The sequence below is a fragment of the Nuphar pumila genome, chromosome 5, assembly GCF_984573655.1.
Source record: "Nuphar pumila chromosome 5, dmNupPumi1.hap1.1, whole genome shotgun sequence".
Classification (NCBI taxonomy): Eukaryota; Viridiplantae; Streptophyta; class Magnoliopsida; order Nymphaeales; family Nymphaeaceae; genus Nuphar; species Nuphar pumila.
Genome location: NC_143253.1, coordinates 118,589,664 through 118,611,900, shown reverse-complemented (window position 1 = coordinate 118,611,900; position 22,237 = coordinate 118,589,664). Strand labels below are relative to the sequence as shown.

General features: G+C 32.8%; 1 protein-coding gene across 2 annotated transcripts; it reads right to left on the bottom strand.

Annotated features, from left to right (window-relative positions):
- Positions 1 to 350: 350 nt before the first annotated feature.
- On the bottom strand, positions 351 to 21,676 carry LOC149838340 (agamous-like MADS-box protein MADS2). Of its 2 annotated transcripts, none has more exons than XM_090006528.1 (8): positions 21,492 to 21,676; positions 8,250 to 8,328; positions 5,560 to 5,624; positions 5,220 to 5,319; positions 2,191 to 2,232; positions 2,048 to 2,089; positions 1,018 to 1,157; positions 351 to 490 (listed from the first exon to the last, which is right to left on the bottom strand). In XM_090006528.1, exons 1-8 carry the CDS (start codon positions 21,674 to 21,676, stop codon positions 406 to 408), a joined length of 738 nt encoding a protein of 245 aa, XP_089862654.1. In that variant the 3' UTR covers positions 351 to 405. The 2 variants fall into 2 exon arrangements, with proteins under 2 accessions (XP_089862654.1, XP_089862655.1); XM_090006529.1 differs by having other exon boundaries at positions 5,560 to 5,621.
- Positions 21,677 to 22,237: the final 561 nt, after the last annotated feature.

Genomic DNA, 22,237 nt, shown 5'->3' with positions numbered 1-22,237 from the left:
TTCATTTTAGAGGAGAGCCACAAATAGAGTTTTGAAAATGTGAAAGAAGCCTATAGTCTCATGCTTTAGAAGCAACATTCCCTACAAGCGAGGTTACGAGTTCTCAAGAAGCTTTTTGTCAAATATGATTTCATGTACAGAAAATCACAGAGAAGAGAAGATAAGCAAGTATATACCAATCCACATATTAGTAAATGAGAAAGGAAATTACTAACGTCCAGCTTGTGCTAAACTATGGCCACCATAATATTATTGTGGTTTAAAATTTGAGTACAACCTGTCCAAATTTAAGTTACCATAGAAACTTAATAACAAGCAGGTCCAGTTTTATGGTTACTGTCAAATGCATAGCACTAGCAATCAGGGTTTTACAAAGTTACATGAACTACCCATATGTTTCAAGTTTCATATCAACCATGTAGGGACATAGCCATTGACATTTTGTGCAGGAGCTGCAATAGTTATTTGCTCTTGGCCAGTTGGGTTATACCTGCACATGCAGATATAGTTAAAGATATGATTAAGAGGCACAGGGATGTACATACGTACACGACGCATGCACCAAGCCTAAAAAACATGCATAAACACATATATCCACATATACACATGTTTGAGTCACACAACCATTGCAGTCAATCATATCTATAATTCAGCTCTTGATTGCAGACACACACACACACACACACACATATATATATATATATATATATATAATGTGCTAAAAGTTAGCACACTGCAGATGGCGCTACTTTTCCATGTTGTGTGGCATGTTATGCAAATCAGACCCTACAGATTTGCTCAACAGGGTCCATTTGCTAGTAATTGCAAGCCCAAAGAAAAATAGATCCAACTAATTTCCATATTCAACATTGGCCACAGAACATGCTATGACTCATGATCATGGCTTAGTGAGGACCGGGAAATGAACAATTGTGAGAACTTGTGTGTATGCTCTTACTTTTGCTTGGACTAGACTTAAAAGTAAACAGCTGTGATATTATGTTTGTGACGTCTTACCCAATCTGAAGTGTTGAATCGCAATCCAACGGTTGGTAAAATGCGTCATTCTGGGGACCAGAATGGCGACCATACTGGATGTGCTGCCCGCCATTTTCCCACGAGAGTTGGTGATGATTTATAGAAGCCGCTCCCTCAAGCTAAAGGCAGTACAACATACTTCTAAGTATACAATGGATCACATGAATGCTCGAGTCCTATAACACACACACACACACACACACACACACACACACACACACACACACACACACACACACACACACACACACACACACACACACACACACACACTGTTATTCCTAAAAGCACGGTTCACCCAATGCAAGCTTGGATGAGCATGCATAGAATGCATCTATGTAACATGGATATTGCCTGTTATGTGAATCATTTTCATCCATTTAGGACACATATAGAAGGGTGCTGTAAGCTAGCTGCTCACTTGGACAGAACGGTGAGCTAATAACAACAAAATCTCATGCAGAACAGTTCTAATGTAAGTTATGATTCCTTGTTGCTGGGAAACCAGAAACCTGGTGGTTGTTCAGACCAAGAGCTCAAAACCTTAAACAGTGGGGGGATATACTATATTACAGTTATACATCACTCTAATTCTGTTACCCTTCTTGTTGCTTAGGCATGCAATGTAAACAGGATTGGTCAAGTGGCACAAAGAGGATGGCTACCATAGTTGGTGGCTTTTCCATTTTCTTTGTGTTCAAGGGAAAGATATCCCTTTATTTCATTTGTTAAAGAAGGATCAACAGTGCTATTACACATGATTACCATCAGAAGTCATCAGTCTAACTTCATAAATAATTGGCTCAGACAGACCTAGCTGGACATGGGCATGGATCCAAATAAATACTATTGAATAGAATGTATTGACATCCTATAATTCATTGGAGACCGAGTCTAATTTTGTGGCACTGGGATGAGTCATGCTGTCTAGACTCAACAGTTTTTTGTTGAAACCGCATATGCATGTTCATAGTCATCAAAATAAAAGAATTAAACTTTTTTAGTATACCTTCCGTACTAGGGCCCTGTTAGCTTCTTGCAGCATTTGCTCCTGGAGTGCATTTTGCCTCTTGTGGTCAGACCAAACAAACAAACAAGCAACAGATAGGCCAACAAGTATACCACTACCATTCAGAAGAAGAATCACATTACCTTCCTTTTAAGATCTGAAAGCTGATCGAGCATGAATTGTGTCTGCACATGTTGATAAAGCAAAGTTTAGACACTTGAGTTTGGTATACTTGTATATATCTGTTGATATTTTTCAACTTTCAAAACTTTGTCCCTGATCTAGACTTTAATCAAAGCACAACTTATTTCAAAAAGGCATGGTGACCAGTGTCATGAGTATCATATCATATCCTACAATATAATCGGTGTATCATATCATCAACTCTTAAGCCAATACAATACCTATTAAAGTGTCATGAAAGCATGATTAACGGGTCATATCGGCCTGTACTATACGAACCTGTATATACTCAGAAGCAACTTATTTGGATCGGCTAATTTTCAAATCTTTTTCACCTTACATTTGTTTCCACTCGGTAGATCTTGCTTAGGCTCAAAATGACTTGGACTAATTCTTGGAGTGGTTAGACCTTGGCCAGAACAACCTAGTCTATTCCATGTCTCTGCTATGTTAATAGAGTCTTATCACTCAATTAAGGCTGTTGGCCTCCATGATCAATAGTTTCCATCACCCTTGCAATGACTAGTTACTGTAGCCTAGTCAATCTGAGGTATCAATGTGAAACATATTACAGAATTACTCATCATCAGTGCTTTATGAACATGGGGGCTTCAATATATGCCTACTGTATGCACGTCAATGCTTGTACGTTTGAATGCTGATGTTAGGTGCATCTGGGTGATATCACACATGACGTATTATATAATATGCAAGATGCATTACAAAGAACAAACATTTTTTATTCCTTTTTATTTAATCTAATGTTGCACTAGAGTGCAATATTTGTAGCACAAACATTCACTACTATTGACAACACAATCTTGATAAATAGCCTGTCTTATAGAAGCTTAATACGCCAATAGAAAAGCATAGTCTAGACCAATCGTATTTTGCTACTGTGTCTTTAGGGAAAAATAATTGCAATAATTTAAAAGTTTATAGAGAAAAGAATCATTGTGTTATCCAATTAAAACATGATGAGACACGTCTATATATGAGTTGCAAGGTGGGGCCACAAAAAATAGCACGGATTCCCATGTATTTTGTTTGGAACTTCCGGGAGATGCAAATTTACCCTTAAGGCCTGTTTGTTTTATTTCTATAGAAGGGAAAAGCTTTTCATGTGAATGGGCACAGGTTTCTGAAAAAAAATCTGTCAACTCAGCATTTCCATGAGAATGCTTTTGGGGGGAGTTGAGATCAAAGGAGCCGGTAAGTGCCATGGCTACGTGACACTCGCCAATCACATGACAGCATTGCATAGGACCCACAACTACAAAGTTCAGGTCAAATGCTGTCATGTAATTCACTGTGTCGAATAGCCATGCACTTCCTCGCTCTCGGGATCCTTGTTGGTGGGGGTGTATGAAAGCATTTGCACATGAAAAGTGGTGGGTGGTGGAAAAAAATGGGACACTTGTGTCATCCTGACACTTTCTTACCATGATGATTTGATGTTTTATGTTTGTTTTACTCATGATGTGAAATGAAGAGTAAGGGATGCCGGCTTAGTAATTCGGATGAAAATTTCATGAAAAAACATGCTCATTTATGAGGAGAAACTTGAAAGCTCAACTTGATACCAGCTAGAGTGCTGTCATGTAGCCTTGATTCTGTAGCATTGTCCTTTTCATGAACGCTTGCTACAAACATAGTTATTCCAATCACTCCTCTAATTAGTTTTCCGTTTTTTTTAAAATAACAATTGATCATTTTCTCACAATAATCTCGTCTTTCGTTTGGATTTCTTCTGTTTCAACATGACATTCATTATGGTACTACTGTTTAGACATTTTAGATTACAACACAATGAAGCACTACTGATGGAACCAAGAAATACAGTGGGCGAAATATGTAGTCTTTTTTCTCTCTTTAATTAATGTGAATTTTCTATTTGCAATCTATGGTCTCATGGATTCACCGAGGGTATGAAAATAGGTCTTTTCCTACATCTTCATATTAGCGAACTGTTAGTTGTGCCATATTCCACAGTGAGGCCTTAATTCATAAGCTTGATTAGAGGGCAGAAAGTTTTGCACCTGCTCATGAGTGAAATTGTTCTATGCAAATTCCTTAAGCTTCCATAGAGATTTTACTGACCATATATCTTGATGACATAAAACCGGATGATCTGATCTTCTGTAACACTATAAATATTTTTCACCAATTTTTCTTTTATTGTTCATGAAATGATCCTCATTAAGGCTCTCTTTGGAAGTTGGAGATGGGAGGAGAGATGGTATTTAATGAGGGTGCACATACAGGTGTTTGAGAAACCCGTTTGAGTAGACGAAAATGGTAGAGTGGAGATGAGCCATTTTAAACTACATACGCTGGCATGTAGTTGACAACTCCAGCCCTATGTTACCATGACACGGCACCTTGGTGCTGTACCCATGTTGATTACCTGGACACAGCATTTGCCGTGTCCTATATTATATATTTTTATATATCTATTTTTTGGTTCATATCGCCGACCCCAATTGTTTTTGGATGAAGGGGCAGTTGTTGTTTTGTTGTATATTTTCAATATATAATATATATTTTCAGTTATTTTAGATATATTATATATAATTTTTAGTATATTTTATTTTTCAGTATATATTTAGCCGTATCCTCGTACCCATATTTTTTGGAATTGCCATATCATACCCTCCGTACTTGTACCCACACCAGCACCAATACCCAGGTGACATAACTCCAACCTCATCTCCCATTTTCTTTCCCACTCCCATCATGCCTCTCATCTCCTCTCCAACACCGGTCCCAAACAGAGCCTAATTGTCATTTATCTCCCAAGTGCACAGTAAGACGGTATATTCCACTAGTTTTGAGTAAGGAAATTAACAAAGCATTGCAGTCACTAGTAATGTGACTTGCGTCAGAACTTAAGCCACTGGATTAAATTTAGAATAGGAATGAAAAATCAATAACATTAAGCCAATGAACTTGCAAAATTAATGACCATTATCTAAATCTGGTATGTTACCTTTGTTGATCTAACATGTTTCAGTGAAACCTCTAGCTGTTGCTCCAGTTGTTCAAGCTCCTTCGAGTTGAGGGGGCCCAAATCTTCACCTAGAAGGTTCCTGCAAGTCCATATTACAAGACATAAAAGAGTTACTTCATCCTATATAAAACAATGTAACAGGTATATTTATTTTCAATATAAGACTTGCATGTCATTTAACATACAAATATATATTGGAGATCATATAAAACCTGATATACAGAACATGACCTGATACACAAATGATATATAACCAAAAAATTTATGGACTTTAGGAAAAAGAAAAGATTGAAAAACATGAGGATCTCAGGGTGTATACCTTTGTGAATGTTGCAATGATTCTACCTTGGACTTTAGCTTCAGGTATTCCTGGTAGCTGCTCTGCTTGTCACAATATGTTAAAAAAAAATTAAAAGGGCTAAGCAAACGTTATACAAAATAATGGCAAATCATTATGATATTTTACTGAAGCCATGAAAATAAAATGTTCCACATCTTTTTATTTCGGTTTTATGAGGACTAAGCTTTCATATGAAGTTTACCAATCCAATTGAGAAAGACAAGAAAGTGAGGCTCACTGATATTGAGTTCATCAAGGCCCACTCAATTCTAGCTAAACAACCAAGAGTTTAGGAGAATTTTTACAAATCCCAAGGTAAAAATAAAGTTGCATAAAATTCAAATAAATCAAACATAAGCACTCTAGAGACATAGCCCACGAGGGCTCAGAAGACCTGGCTAGGTGGGTCTGCTTAAGGCGTTTAAGTTGAAAGACATCCCCAGTTCAATACCCGGGGGCGTATCTCTTGTCATAATGTTGAAGCCAACAGGAAAATATCCCTGGTGGGCAGGAATAAATTTGATATGTTCATTTAATTTTTTTCAATCAATTAGACGGTATTAGAGTTTATTATAAACTTTTCTAGACTACTGAAAATTTTACTATATATAACGCATGAAACACTTTCTTACCTAAGTAAGTCTTCTCTTCCTAGGTGAGAAAATTTTGTATATGTTTGCAAGCAAGTCATTTTTTCATGAAAAAATGACCCAAAAGGATGTGATTTTCATAGATGATAAATTTTTGCAGTGAAAGATTGCTCCACTCCTCACCTCGAGTAAACAAATCTCAGCTATTGTCTTAGGGGCATCGTCTACATTCCCTCTTGCAAACATACCTCTTGTCTCAAGCTATGTCACATTGATACGGCTGAGGACATAGGGATACACCCATTTTAATGAAGTTTCCAATATGACTTGTATATGATGGGATATGGTACGGGAGCCAATGTAGTAGTAGCCATGTGACATGTCTCAAGCCTAAAAGCAGCAGTGTGGTAAGATAGCAACTTAACTTTTGTAATAAAACGTGCTAAGTCATATAAGGCGAGCTCTACACACTATTTTACATACATAGAGATATTCATTCACATAATTATTGTGATATATTGAAAATATTGTGATATCAATAAATTGAAAATATTGTGATATCATTGAGTTATTTTCATGACATTATCACCAGATATACAAAACTGTTTTTTTACATAGTGACATCATTTTTACATTTTATAGAAATACTAAAACACATTTTCTTATTCTTAACATTATTTTTATAATTCTAAATGCAAAGAATTTTAAAAAAATCATAGAAAATCCTATAATACTAGAGAAATTTAATTCTTGAAGTAGTTGCTAAAACCAATATTGTGACTCTTTCTCTCTCTCTCTCTCTCTGTATATATATCATATTTTTACTGTTTAAACCTTTTAATAAGTTAAAATTCAAAATAATAATAATTTTTTGCTTAAATACTTTATCATTTGTTTCTGATTTCACTTCTTCTCATTTCATACAAAATTCCTACCTTTTTTTGTGTTCCACTTTCTTCATTGGCAACATTAGGTTTAACACCATTTCACTAAGATGACTACTAATAATCTTCTTTTGGCCACAAAATAGTGATAGAAATTACCCTTTAAATTCACAATTGAAACAGAAATAGATTATTAGTGTAGCTTAGTTTTAATCAACTAATGGTACCTTTCTAACTAACATCATTCTAGCACAAGCTTGGCAAGAAACCAACTGGGAAGTGAATAGTGCCACCATTACTAAATAGTACTAGAAAATAATAGAGTGCATCATTGACTTAATACACAAAATTAAGTATAAAACTTATACTTGTCTACCAATATGCATGTAGTATAAACTCATATGTATATACACATACAAACACGTGTATGTTTATAGACAAGTAATCAAGTGATTGTGCCAAACTAATTAATCTTAGAAATTTTAGTCATCATGTTTGGATAGAAGGTTCCATTGACTTGTAACTAAAACTTCCTAGTGATAAAAAGTTCCTATCTAGATATAAAAGAGAGCCAACTTAGAAGGGTTCAACATTATTCAAATTAGAATTTGAATAATGTTGTATATTTAATAAATATGCTATTCATTTAATGTCAAGCACATTGTTACATGTGCTTGATCCTTGCACCATATCCTTTTTATTGATTCCTTTTCTTTTTGTGTTCTAAATTTTGCTTTTATACGCAATGTGTGGCAATAAGAAATTGGGTAAGTTTAAATTGAGAGCAATAAAAATAAAAATAAAAAGTAATCATCTTTCTAATGCAAATAACTATTTTTTTGTCCTACTCATTCTTGGTTTAGGATGCACTCTTGATAACATATTTATATAACTATAACACATTCTTATAAGGTTTATTTGAATGTTTAAAATTTCAAGGTGCTCTTGTTAAAAAAAACAAACAACATAATCCTAAAAGAAATAAATACTAAAAATTGATTTAGAGAAGCTTTCTAAAGTCGTGCAAGTTTTTGGTCTAAGTCATGAATTTAGTTTATATCATTGGCTATTAACCAACCCTTAGATACAACGTTAATGATAAGCAAAAAACCTAAATCAAAAGTTTAATATAATGAGTATCAAACCACAATTTCAATGATGACAATTGATAGAGAAAAGAATGCAAAAGATTTACCTGTGTCTCTCTTGATGGCACACAAGCTTCTATTGATCCATAATTGCATTTTTGGTACCTCTCCAGTGTTTTTAGCATGCTGCAACATCAAAACAATTTAAACTATTATGTGGTTGTATATTTTTGCATTTTTGTTGCAAATGACCATCAGTTGTTCAAGTTAATTGCAACTCACTACTAATTCTCTATAAATTCTAAATATTTAAAGCAGACTAATAATTAGATATGATAATTATAAAATTTGGTATTAAGTATGAATGCATTGACCTTTATTGTTTTGAGATACCATCAATATCATACTAAAAGCATAAGACATATAAAACTTTTGTATTATCCACATATATACAATAAGAAAAGTTCAAATTGCACTATCTTTCTGCATGATTCTTGCAAACTTTACAATAAATTTTAATATAAGCACTTAAACTAGTAATCGCATCAAATGTGCTAAGCTTATTTTAGGCAATTGTTTAAATTATTCCAATAAAAAATTAAATTTTTTTATATTATATCTAATGTAAATATAGTAAGATGATAGTCATCCACAAATAATTGTATTCATATTTAAATTTAAAAAGATAAAGTTAACTTCACTAAAGTTATTTCAAATTAAAGTATTCTATAATTTAGTTTGAAAAAGCTAAATGCACTAAGATGAATTATTTCAGGATATCATTATTCTTTCAGTAAAAGTATAGCGAAAGCAAAAGTTCTCTATTACCCAACAAACAAAAATAAGAGACTCAAGAATGCCACTAGTTTACACCATTCTTACAATCTTTATAGCAAAATTTTAATATAGCCACTTAAATCAATAATTACATCAAATCTATTAAACATATTTTAGACATATAGTTTAATCCTTTCCATAAACACTTAAGGACTCATGCATTTATAATTAATTTAAACTTACTAAGATGGTAGTTATTAATAAAATGGTCAAATTCAAATTTTAAATAATAAAAGTTGACAATAAGTAGTACTTTATAAAATAATCACTATGAATCATATAAAAAAATAATTAAAAGGTTTGCATGATCATTCTTATTTTAAAATCTATAATACAATAGGGTGCCATTGAAAACTAAGAAATTTTAACATTACAAAAAGTACTTCTATATCTTGATTACTACATATTTTTAGACATGATGTTATAGAGACGTAAAGTTCATTGTCATGAATATTTATAGATTTAAAACAACAAAAAACATTCAAACTAAGAAAAATAAAAAATTGTAACATTTCAAAATTATCTTTATCCTCCCTATTAACCTTAAGGTCATTGTATCACTTATCTTGACATTTTATAAATATTTATTTATGGTACTAATATCAATATATTATTTTAATATCAATACTATGTATGAGAAAATTTAAAACAATTCTCTTGAAAATCAAATTAGTAACAATATTAAACTAAGTAGGCATAAAATAACTCATAAATATTTAAAATTTATAATAAAAAGAATAATAAAAAACAAATATAGCAATTCTTACTAATTCTTTTTGGTTTTGTGCATACATTAATGAACATGTTATTTACAAATATATTTCATGACTTAAATAAAAGAGAAACTTTGTCCAATGCTATATTTTTCCTACATCAATACAAATTTATAAGTAAATACAATTTTTAAATTGTATCTTATAAGTTACAAAAATGCACATGCTTATTGTTATGGGAAAAATACACATGCTTATTTTAAATATTTAAATCTAATTAACTAGCCATGAAAATATAGTGAGCAATGAGAAAAAGAAGATTTGCGATAACTTTTGAAAAAGAATGTCCATTTTATGTTGTAAATAACTAAATCAATTATGCATTTTATGTTGTAAATATTTATAAAGTAAAACTTTTGAAAAAGAATGTCACTTGCCTCTCTATATATTACAATGCATACTTAATGAATACTTAGATCATATCAATATAGTCAAACAGTTTCATGTACTTCTATATGACTATAAAAAATAATAGAGAATTTATATCTTCATGTTCTTGTAGATTATAGTCAATAATAAATTAATATGTTGAGTTTTAATTTTATATTAGTCTTTTATTATTTTAAAAGTTTTAACGAATAGCTTTATTTACTAGTAAACGAGTATAATCACATCTTGAAATAGCTAAACATATTATGTACGAGATATGTCTTTAGATATTTTTATTTCAAATATTTTTTAAGTCATCTATATAGCAAAAGACATAATGAATTATTTTGATTTATAAACATGATTAAAACACTCATCAAGACAATGATGGTAAAGTGGAGAATAGGCCTTTTAAGATCAATAGTCAAATATAAATTTTAAAATAATAATGATGATCTTTTTTGTTTTTTCTTATTTATTTCAGTTTATTTTTACATATAATTGTTTAGATATGAGTGACTTATTTTTACATAAGCTTAGGAAGGTTGTTTACATTTCTTTTATTATTTTTTACATTTTCTATCCAAACCTTCCTATTATAGCTCAAATCTCATTCTTCTTTCCACCAAAAAAATTTCTTTTTGTTGTCCAATTATTATTAATAGTTTTTAGCTAACATTTGTTGCTTTCAATTTTCTTTTCTTAATTGTTTAAATTCACCCATATGGCCATAACTGTTATTTGATTATAGTGAAAACAACCACCAATATGTTTACACAAAGTTTTCAATTACTTGAAAGTAAAAATTTGTATTAAGCTTAAATATGCAAACAAAAATATTGCTTTTCTTTGACACTTTTTTAAAGAAAAAAATGCTATATTTTATATTTAGTAGTTAAAATATAAAAGCGGCAATTTATAAAAAAAGACTTGCTATACATGAACATGGCAAAATCCAAATTTAGAATGATCTTAATGTAACAAATTTCTCATCTCATCTAGATATGAAGTACTGGGGTTGGATTTGAATAAGATGTTTTCTAAGATAATAATATTCTTAAAAATGGTCAAGAAAGAGGATTTTACATGTGAAATTAGAAAGGAAGCAAATTATAGTTAGCTAATTCAAGCAAAGTTCAATTATGTAAATCTGAATAAACTTTGAACGGAACTGCCAATACCATTTCTAAGCTTTGCATCTCGAAAATAAAAGTGCCACACTTAACTTAGATGCCTAAGCAAACCTGGTTCATCTTTATCCCTAAGTTTTATTGTTGTGTTTCATCATTCTTAGGATTGATGGTCGAGTATGTATATATATAATGTGAATTGGTGTTTAAGCATGTTCAAACCCATCACTTAATCCATCCCAACCAGCAACTTTTATCACATCTCACAATCCAAAAGGGGAGATAAAGATTTTATTCACTCACTGGGTGTGGTAAGGAATACATAGAAGAGCCTTTGTTGTGTGTAGCAAGGGAAGGAGAGAAGATGAAGGAGCATCTTGTGGGAAAGCCAGAGAGAGCAAAATGGATGGTTATTTGTTTTTTTATTAATGTTATGAAAACTTTGGTATGTTTTTTATAATGTCTAAAAGTTGTGTGTATTTTTTATTATTGATAAAACTTTATGTGTGCTTTTAAAATTTTCCCTTCAATTTATTGTGTGAAAGAAGCAATTGCAACATCACATTGTAAAACTTTATCAAATGTGATAAACTACTTGAAGTAAAACAAATTCAAACAGTAACCTTTTCTTTGATTCGATTTGTCGTTAACTAATTGAATATTTTTTGCAATTTGACATGTCCTATTTCAAAATATTTAGAAAGAGTTCACAAGATTTTTCATTTGTTAATGTTATTAATGAGAATAATTTAGATGTTTAGTAAATTGAATAATAATTTCGAACTTGAAATGATATTCTACACTTTTAGATTGACTATTTAAAAAAATATTCAAAACCTTAGATTTGGGGTTTTTGAAAAATAATACATTTATGTACTACTATAAAAATATTTTTAATGATATCATTAGCACATTTAAAGAATGAAAAAGAAATAAATTAGTTGAGTTTGTTGACTTAAGGTACCTTTTTTAAATCAATGAGAGAAAGAAGAAAGTGGTTGAGAAAGAGGAAAGAAGAAAAAAGGCATCAAAGAGAGAACAAGGAAAAAATGAATATTTTTATTTCAATGATTGTTCTAAATTTTTTTTTAGTGTTTTCATTAATTTGTATTTTTATAATATTTTTTAAAGCTCATAAGATTTTTTTTAAGGGAGACGACCTATTTGATTAGTTCTCCTCTAGCATTTTGTTTTACTCAAGTCTAGTTTTTAATTGAACTTTTTCACAAACACTAAAGCCGTTTTTTCTTTTAATTTTTCAAAAAAAAAGTTTAGAAACCACCACTCTCAAATAATGTACCATTTTTTCTCTTTTTGTGTGCAATAGCCTTTTCATCTCCAAGCCAACGTAGATTGTGGTGTTCATGCAAAAATGAAAGTTAGATAAAAAGTGGCATCTCTAAGTTTAGCTACAACATGTGTTTTATCCTTGAAAATTATAGATTGTAAGAGATGCAATTTGAGATTAACCATGTAAAAGAGATTATCCTAGGCGAATGTCTACATTAAACTCATAAGAGTCAATATGAAAGGAAAATAATGAGAACCTTATGAAAGTGGCTAAATTCAAGCCAAATTTCATACTTACAACTGACAATCAGTCATTCTGGTCCCCATGTCAACCAAATTAAGCTGCTAACCGTCACCTTGGATAAATTCTTACATAATATATAGGTGGCTCAATTTTATGAAAAATGATCGTACTATATGGTAAAAATGATACGTTTCACAAAATAGCTCACAAATTTTAACTATTTTCCCCATGTTCAAAATTACAAAAATTCAATTTTAAAAAGCCTTTTATACCCTTCACACATCTAGACTTCCTAAATATATGTGAATTTTCTTTCAAATACATGACTTTTTTATGCAAAACAGCTATATTCTTAGATCTGTATCTCTTCGATCTGACATCAAAAATTTGTATTTTTATAGTCATTGAAAAGCCAAGACACTGGTCTGTAACATTTCTGTTTTGAGTCAGAACTGAAAACCCTCTAGGGTTCCTATTTTAGTTCCAAAACCAAAATAAGAGCATTCTCTGTAGACTAGAACAACCAAACGATCTATCTTTCAGATGACATTTGACTCAAAAAATGAAGAATTCTGAAAAAGCACATAAAAGAACAAAGAAGTACCTTTCCAACGATATCTAAATCACTGAAAGACGACTAACGAGTGATGAGAGACATCCCCAACAACGTTTAAAAAAAAGATGAATAAGTACGGTTGTGCCAAGCCCAGTAATTCTATGTTATCTTCCATCCACCTACGCTAGAAACCAGAAAAAAAATTAAAAGGCAAACAAATCAACGAGTTTGCTTTCCAACGCCATGAAAATTGCCTTGATCTGATGATCAGTTTGGAAGAAATATCCTCTGAAATATAGACTTTTCGACTGTTTCACACTGTCTGCCCTCTAACTAAAAGGTGATTCATATGATTGTTTTTGAAGACCTCACAAAGTCCACATAAATTATAAAAAAAAATAGCCAATATTTGCAAGGTTGAGGAAGTTCACATATTTTTTATGCGAATATAAGAAAGTCTACATATATTTTATACAGAATTTGCGTGATCTTGCTTATAAAATATATGCAGACTTCCTCATATTTACATAAAATATATACAGACCTCCTCATCCACGCATAAAATATATGTGAACCTCCTCATCCATGCATAAAATATATGCAGACCACCTCATCCATGCATAAAATATATGCAGAGCTTCTTATTCATACATAAAACATACGTAGACTTCCTCATCTATGTAGATTTTCTTATTTTCGCATAAAATATATGCAGAGCTTCTCATTCATACATAAAACATACGTAGACTTCCTCATCTATGTAGATTTTCTTATTTTCGCATAAAATATATGTGAACCTCCTCACCCACATAAAAAATATTTGCGAACATCCTCATCAATGTATAAAATATATGCGGACCTCCTCAACAACGCATAAAATATATGCAGATTTTCTCATTTTGTTCAAGTTTAAGAGAAAATTCACATATAATTTTATGCGAACTTCATGAAGCCTGTAAAAAAAATATACGAACCAAATTTTAATTGGACTTCCTCATCCTCACCTATGTTTGTTGTTTGCATGTTTAGGAGGAACAGTCTATCTTTCAGACAAGTTTGCATGACGCTTATCAGATCAAGGTGATCTTGGTGGTAGTGGAAAGCTAATGTCTTGATCTATCTTTTTCTTTTTTTTGTTTTTTTGGTGTAGGTGGCTAGAAAATGGCATAGAACAAATAAAAAATACACAACCCTAGAGGGTGCATGTTTCTATTTCGTTTTGAAACTCAGAAACAAAAACCCTATAAGGGTTTTGGGTTCTAAATCAAAACATAAAAATTATAGGCATGTGTCTTAGCTTTTCAACAATTATAAAAACACAAGTTTTCAACATCTGATCGGAGAGATATAAATATGATAATAGAGATTATTCTGCAAAAAACATTCACATATTTAGGAGAAAATTCACATATATAGTAGAAGTTCGCATGTGCAAAGGGTAAAAAGGCCTTTTTATATTCAAATTTTGTGATTTTGGACATCGATAGAATATTAAAAATTGAAGGGTTTTTAGGAAAACATATCAAATTATCCATATAGTACCATCATTTTTTATTGCACCTTTTCACATTTTGTGTCCCTATCAGCTATTCCAAACATAAATTAGAAAGCTTAACTTATTTTAATAAACTATTAAGGAAAAGAACTTAATTCTTGATATTTAGAGATGGCATTCAAGGCAGTTGGATACCCGTTTGTACTCTTAAGTGCTAGAAATTTGTAGTTTTTTTCTTTTTGTCAATGAATTGTTATAAACTCACCTAAACCAAAGTTGCTGTTGTATTAACAAAAAGAAAAAGAAAAAATCTTTAAATGTAAAAAACACTATATATAAATTTATTTTCTCGCCAATACATTTGGCTATACAACAATTCTACTCAAGTTGTTGTTCTACCTACCAAAACCATTTGTATTCATGAACTTGGTCATCCTTCATTAAAGTATTTGCTACATGTAAACTGTGTGCAAAACTAGACAACAGATAAGTGAAGATGAGGGAGTTCAAGAATTTATTCATGGTTTATAATACTTACAACATGAAAATCATTCACATGCTTATTAGTGAATGATAATACAACTTTAAAGATCAAGAATGTATTCATATGTGTTTTAATGTTCAAAATGAGCTATGCCAAAAGATAGCTCTTTCAATAGTGGACCATCATGGATGGACTTGTCCCGAAGTAGATATGCCAGATTTTATGCACATCATAAAACTCTGCATGGCAAACAACATAAACATCAGCCACAAAACAACCATATATGTTGTAATTGCAGATGTTACACTAAGCCATGTCCTTTAATGTGCTTGCCATTACCATCCAAGCTCATGTGTGACATGCTAGCATAGGGCATGTCTCTTTTTTTTTATGATGAGGAACCCTCACAAAGCGAGGAAAACCCTGGTGGCAGCCCACAACAACCTTGCCTTTGTGGCCTACCTTCGAAAACTATGAACACACATGTGCACCAACGGGATTTGATCCAGTGCCATAATCTCAACACCCTCACCAACAGTCCCTCTGGCCCATTGGGCGACCCCCGAGGTGGTGCATTGTGCAAGTCATAGCTACTTTTTGAGCTCATGTAGCAGGTGTGGTGGTCAATGCTTTTTTAGACTGCATGCATTTATATAGTTATAACAGAAGTTGATAAATGTCATCATCCATGCACCAACATCACTAAAATTGGACAAAGCTAAAGAAATTGACAGTATAATTAGTGCATAAGTGACCCTTGTCGCCCAAAAGGCATGGGTTCTTTATCATTCCCTACAATTTTCCATGAACTTTTGTTATGTGCCATTTTCTTCTTCTATAATCTATTATTTTTTCTCTCAAGAAATTCATTTTCCAAAGACAGTTCTCACACACACACACACACACACACACACACACACACACACACACACACACACACACACACATATATATATATATATATATGGTGGTTATGTACCGTGATACCATGAGGTGGTACACTCCCATGTTTGTATGGATCTAGACACTAAATGTTACATGTAGCACATAGTTACCGGAAGCACCCCTATAGGGGGAAAACTCGCTTCCCATTTGCGAGAAACACGCTTCCCACTCGCTTCTCAAATCACTTCCCTTTCGTTTTTCACTCGCTTTTCTCTCATTTTTTCCTTGCTTCTCCTTTGTTTTTAGTATTTTCATGTTAATATTTATTTTTTTTTGCTTCCCACTCGTTTCCTTCATGTTTTCTTTTTCGCTTCTTATACACTTCCGCAATCACTTTCAAAATGAATCTTGCTTCCCGCTTCACAATACTTTTTAACACTTCCCAGCTTCCGCTTCACACATTGCATCATGTATCCATTTCGCTTCCTGGTAACTATAGTTTAGCATCATTTATTTACTATGTTAGAAGGTTTTATGATATCAAATGTACCATAAGATTTTATTTTTGAGATGGTAAAAAATCAACAGCTTACAATTCATGAAGACAACGATGGTTTAAAAGTCGTATAAACATCATGTTTGAATCAACTTTAACATATGTATATAGGAAATAAAACATGCAAAACGTGATCTAAAGATTAGAGTTCGCTTTTTGAGCTTAGATCTATGTAAAACAAGGGTGTATATATATATATATATATATATATATATATATATATATATATATAGTGTAGATGGTTGAAGTGTTTGGCTTGCAAGCAATAAGTTTAAAGTTCAAATCCTATTGCTTACAACTTTGTAACAATGTATTTTTCTTGTAAATGAGCTAGCTCGAGCTCAACCCATTTAACTTGGGCAGGCTTGCCATGAGCTCGAGCTCTGCTCTACCCGCTTGTCACAAGTATGAGACCAGCTTGAATGCCTTCTGTTCAGTTGGTTTGGCTCATTTACCAGCCCTTCCTTAGGGCTTTCAAAGTCCAGATTTTGTTACGCATGTGCATAGATGGTGGTGAGGGCTTACCTTATTAACTCAAATAATTGAACTATATTTCACACGATTCATGAGATCGTAATATTGACTTATGAAGAAAAGATGACTTCATGCACATCTACATGATGAAATGCCATGTCTTTTTTATTACCAATGAATTGTTCTTCTTCTACTACCATTTCACGAGTTTATGCACTTATTTGATATCAAATGAGCAACTATTAAGAAATCTTAATATCTGATGGTCAAAGACATTTGAAAACAAATTGTGTGCACCACAAAATAGAGAAATCATCTTTGAGAATCAACAGGTAACAGAAATAGTAGCTACTTGAACAGGACTTGTGCATTGATTGTGAAAAATGTGATTATATAGGGAACATATGAGGAATTTTTGGGGTAAGGTCTTGCCACCTTTGTAATTTTTATGCTTTCTGCTTAATAATTTTGATTCTTTCAATTTCAAAGAAAAAAATGAGGAACATATGAGGAACGAAATAATAGGATTGACCCGGATCCAGATCCGAGTCCAAGCTCTAGCCAATTATGTCAAGTTAGCCAAGACAGTCAAAATAAGGCATGAAGAGCAGAAAAATTGTCCATGGCTGGCAACAATAAGGAAAATCAATTGCCGTTGGTTTTCAGCATGGAAACTATTCAAAACCAGCAGCCCAAGAAAAGGTTACTCGACCAAGGCTGATCAAGGTGAGGTTGGCCATGATAAGGCAAGCCAATTGTCTTTGGTTCCCAGCATAGAAACTATTCAAAATCAGCTCAAGGAAGGATATTCAGCCTTGGTAAGTCAAAATCAATTTAAGGCATGCCAAAACCAGCTAGGATTGCCAAGCCAAGCAAGCCAGCCGACCTTGGTACAATTCAGGAAAGAGCATTCAAGCCAGCCAGCCTTAAACCAAAACAAAAAGGTTCAAAACTAGATGGAAACCTTTAGTCACTCGACTATAGAAGGTAAAGGCTTGTTTAGTTATGTGAAGAAGATTCAAAATCAAATTAAAAAGGAAGATAGTCAAGGAGTTGAATATAAAAAAGAGAAAGAATCAAGAGAGGACAAATCCATGATTTCCTCTCTTGAACTTTCCATTCATGAAAGAAAGAATTCTAAAACGTGTGGATGAAATTTTGAAAGGTCTTTTGAAAGGATTCTTCTCATTTTGGATCCTACGACAGCAAAGAATTGTGGAGCATGTAATGACTTTACACATATTTTTGTAAAAAATTTAACACACGTGTGTAAAAAGCCATCTCTATCAATAGAGACTCGAGCTGCCTTCTTCCGTGCATTGTGTGTCTTTCTCCTCTTGCTTTACTTTTCTTTAAGAAACAATAGTATTGGGAAGAATATGTTGTTAGGCATTTGTATTGCATGCTGGCTATAGCAAGAGAAGGACTTTAGAGAACTTTGGGTTTTCTAAACCATCAAATGTGCAAGTTGGGAGCAATAGTTGTGTGTATACTAGCTGTAAAACAATCACTAGGGGAACTCAAAAGAAATGACTAATGATATTGATGTCATTTATGTATGTGAGCTTTCAACAAATCTGTTTGATTGAAGCTGCTTGATGAATGAAGGCATTATTTAAGGATGAAAATGTCTTATCTAAAGAACTAATGTGAAAATATAATCCACCAAAAATTTGGATGACAATGATAATGATGGTGATGTCATTCAAAAAAGATAATGATGTTGGTCAAGAATGCTTGTTAACTTTACAAATTATCTTCCCTCAAAAGAAAAAAATCTTTCACACATAAAGAAACTTTACAAATTATCAATTTGGAGTATGCATTAAATGTCTTTGGAGCCACAAATATGCACTAACCCTTCAAAAGTGATCAAGCAAACAATTGGAGACATGTTACTTAAATTGAACCTCACCATAATTCATCCTTTCTCTTCAAACTTTTTGAAGACTTATTGGATACATCCTTTTTCCTTCAAAGCAACAAGCATTTATGTACATTTTGTAAAAGTTCATGTGTTTGAGGTGCCATTTACGACCATAGCTACAGTGGAGACCAACTAATTCACCATTCTTTATTGCTCTTAACAAGTACCTAAACCTTAATTATTGTCACCAATAAAACCCCTCCTTTATCCTTTTTTTAAGTTTATTACGTACAAAAGCTCTTTAGTTATTACGTACAAAAGATCTTTAGAACCGTATTTTAAATGTGGAGAATATTTCGGTAAGATTAGCGGTTCTTTTGTCAAATTTGTTAGATAGCCTTGATGGTGTCAATCATTTAGCATGATGAACTTGTTAATAACTACTACTGCAAGCCTTTTTATCACAAGAAGAAACACACAATAAACCTTCCATATTAACAACCACATGCACACTCAAACAGACAACTGCATGCATTCACAGAGTTTCAGAAACGAACTATTTGAAGCTCTCTCTCTCTCTCTCTCTCTCTCTCTCTCTCTCTCTCTCTCTCTCTCTCTCTCTCTCTCTCTCTCTCTCTCAAGTTCACATCCTTGTTCAGAGCCTGCAAATGAACAGAAAACTTCAACCATGAAGAATTTTAACTGCTAGAACCAAAATTACTATAAGAGTCGGTTTGGACATCAGAGTTCATAAGAGTGAAGATGGTCAGTTTCTAGCCCTTCATATATTAACAGAGACTACATATTAGGAGACTTGAATAATCTGCGACCATGCCATGTAGTGATATATTTGCATAAATAGGCACAGAGAATAAGCTAGTGAGCAATAAACTAATCATCTAAATGACCACACTATTTCCTTGAAAAAAAAGACCACATTGTTTGATCCCATGCATCAAATTAAATAATATTAAGACAAAAAGGATCACGTATGAGTTTTGCTATTTATGACACCATTAAACAATATCTTTCTCATTTCATCACTGTCTCAACATGCATTATATATATGTATATATATATATAGTGTAAAAAAAGTACTTCTTAGTTGCAAGTGTAGGTCTTCATGCTATATGATGAAGATGGTCATGCTAGCTAAGAGAAACAAACAAATGAAAGCGAAATAACCCCCTACGGAGATCCAAGTATGTGTGGAAAGAAGGTTCAATTCAACATGAAAAAAGCGAACCACAAAGATTACAGTATGGTTCCAATCGAACCTTTGACGCAATACAACACTCTTTCTAGGGTTTCCCTCCATGAAGTACTAAAAAATCCGTGCTTCTATCCATATGTTTCAAACTAACACTCGAATCATAATATTTATAAAGAGAGCAACTCAGATCCTGTTACTTCCACATGTAGCAACACCCTTAATATAAAATACTATTAAGGACCAAAATTTTCAACTACAAGCATCAAATGAACATAACCATCATAAATAAATTAACCGTAGAAATAATTAGTAAATATTGTATAATAATACCAAAAAAATATGAGGTGATCTAACCAAAAAGCTTAAAGGACCACAGCCACGTACGAGTCGTGATGTTTCTTCAAATGGGCAGTCAGAAATGGATCTTAAAGTATAATTTTACATCCTCAGTGTGTAATTTTTATAGGCTTAATTAGTTTGAAGTATGGGAAATAACATTTTATACTTAAAACTATTTCTTTGAACACATACCACTTCCAAAATCCTAAGAACGTTCTTTGATCTTATTCCATTTCCTCAGATGGGTGATAAGAGGTGGGCATGGGGAACCGGTTTGACATGCTTCTTTTCACTTGAGCCTTTTCAAGATCTGAGCAAATTGTCATCACCATATCTCCTTTTCCTCAAATGGGTGATGAGAGATGCTTCCTCCAACAGGAGATTTTTATGCAAAAATCTTAAGCATGAAGAATGGCACTCAAAAATCCAATTTCCTATGCCTTTTAAACATGGGTCTCTTGCAAATCCTTGCAGAAAACATGGATCTCCCCATAGACTGTGTGTATCACAACCTTTGCTTTGACATGGGATAAGAAATATCAGTAACTGTGTCTCCTCTTAACATGGTTTCTCTCAGATCCAATGGTATAAACACATACAAAAAAACAAATGACACGTACAACTAGACAGAAAACATACAAGAACAAAGATTACCAAGATTTTTGAGAAAGTTAAAAGTTTTAGAACAAACCCTTCTCACCATCTAAACAAAAAGAAACAAGTGACCATCATATGTATATAAAATAACAAACACATATATGTAGATACTTACCATCTCAATTAATTGGGAAAGAAGAGGTGAATCAAGGAGATCTAGAAAAGAAATGGGCGAGTTACCTAGAGCTACTGCAGAACTCATAGAGTTTGCCTCTGTTGGAGAAGATGATAAGGGCAACCTCAGCATCACAGAGGACAGAGAGCTCGTATGCCTTCTTGAGTAAGCCATTCCTTCTCTTTGCAAAAGTCACCTGTCTGTTTATCTTGTTCTCTATCCTCTTCAACTCAACCCTCCCCCTCCCCATCTTTCTCCTCCTTTTTCTTTCTTGTTTATTTCTATTCTATTCTATTTCTTGGTGCTTTATTTATCTTTTGAGGAACCCTTCTTGCAGAAAAGCAAAGCTAAAAGTAGAGAAAGAGAGAGAGAGAGAGAGAGAGAGAGAGTTGCATCTGCCAAGCAGCAGAGAGAGAGAGAGGAAGTCCACCAATGAAACAGCTTATTGCATTTATTTTAATTTTTACGTATTTTGATGAGTTTTTCTTTGGCATGACATGATACAATTGTTGTCGTGGGAACCTCTTGAAGACTTTTTCGTAACCACTCGTGTCAGTCAGCTACAGGCCCCTCCCCTAATTCCCCTTCCTGCCCCTTATACTGCTGCCCTTAAAAAACGAGGTAAGAAGACCCCTCTCTCTCTCTCTCTCTCTCTCTTTCTTCTTAGTAATCTAATCCATGTACCTCAGACTTTTTTTTTACCACATTACATCATTACAAAAATCTCTCTCATTATTTTTATTTTATATAATATGATCACACATTCTTTAAAAGAAATACTGGTTACATTAGACCATACCATACTCATGCA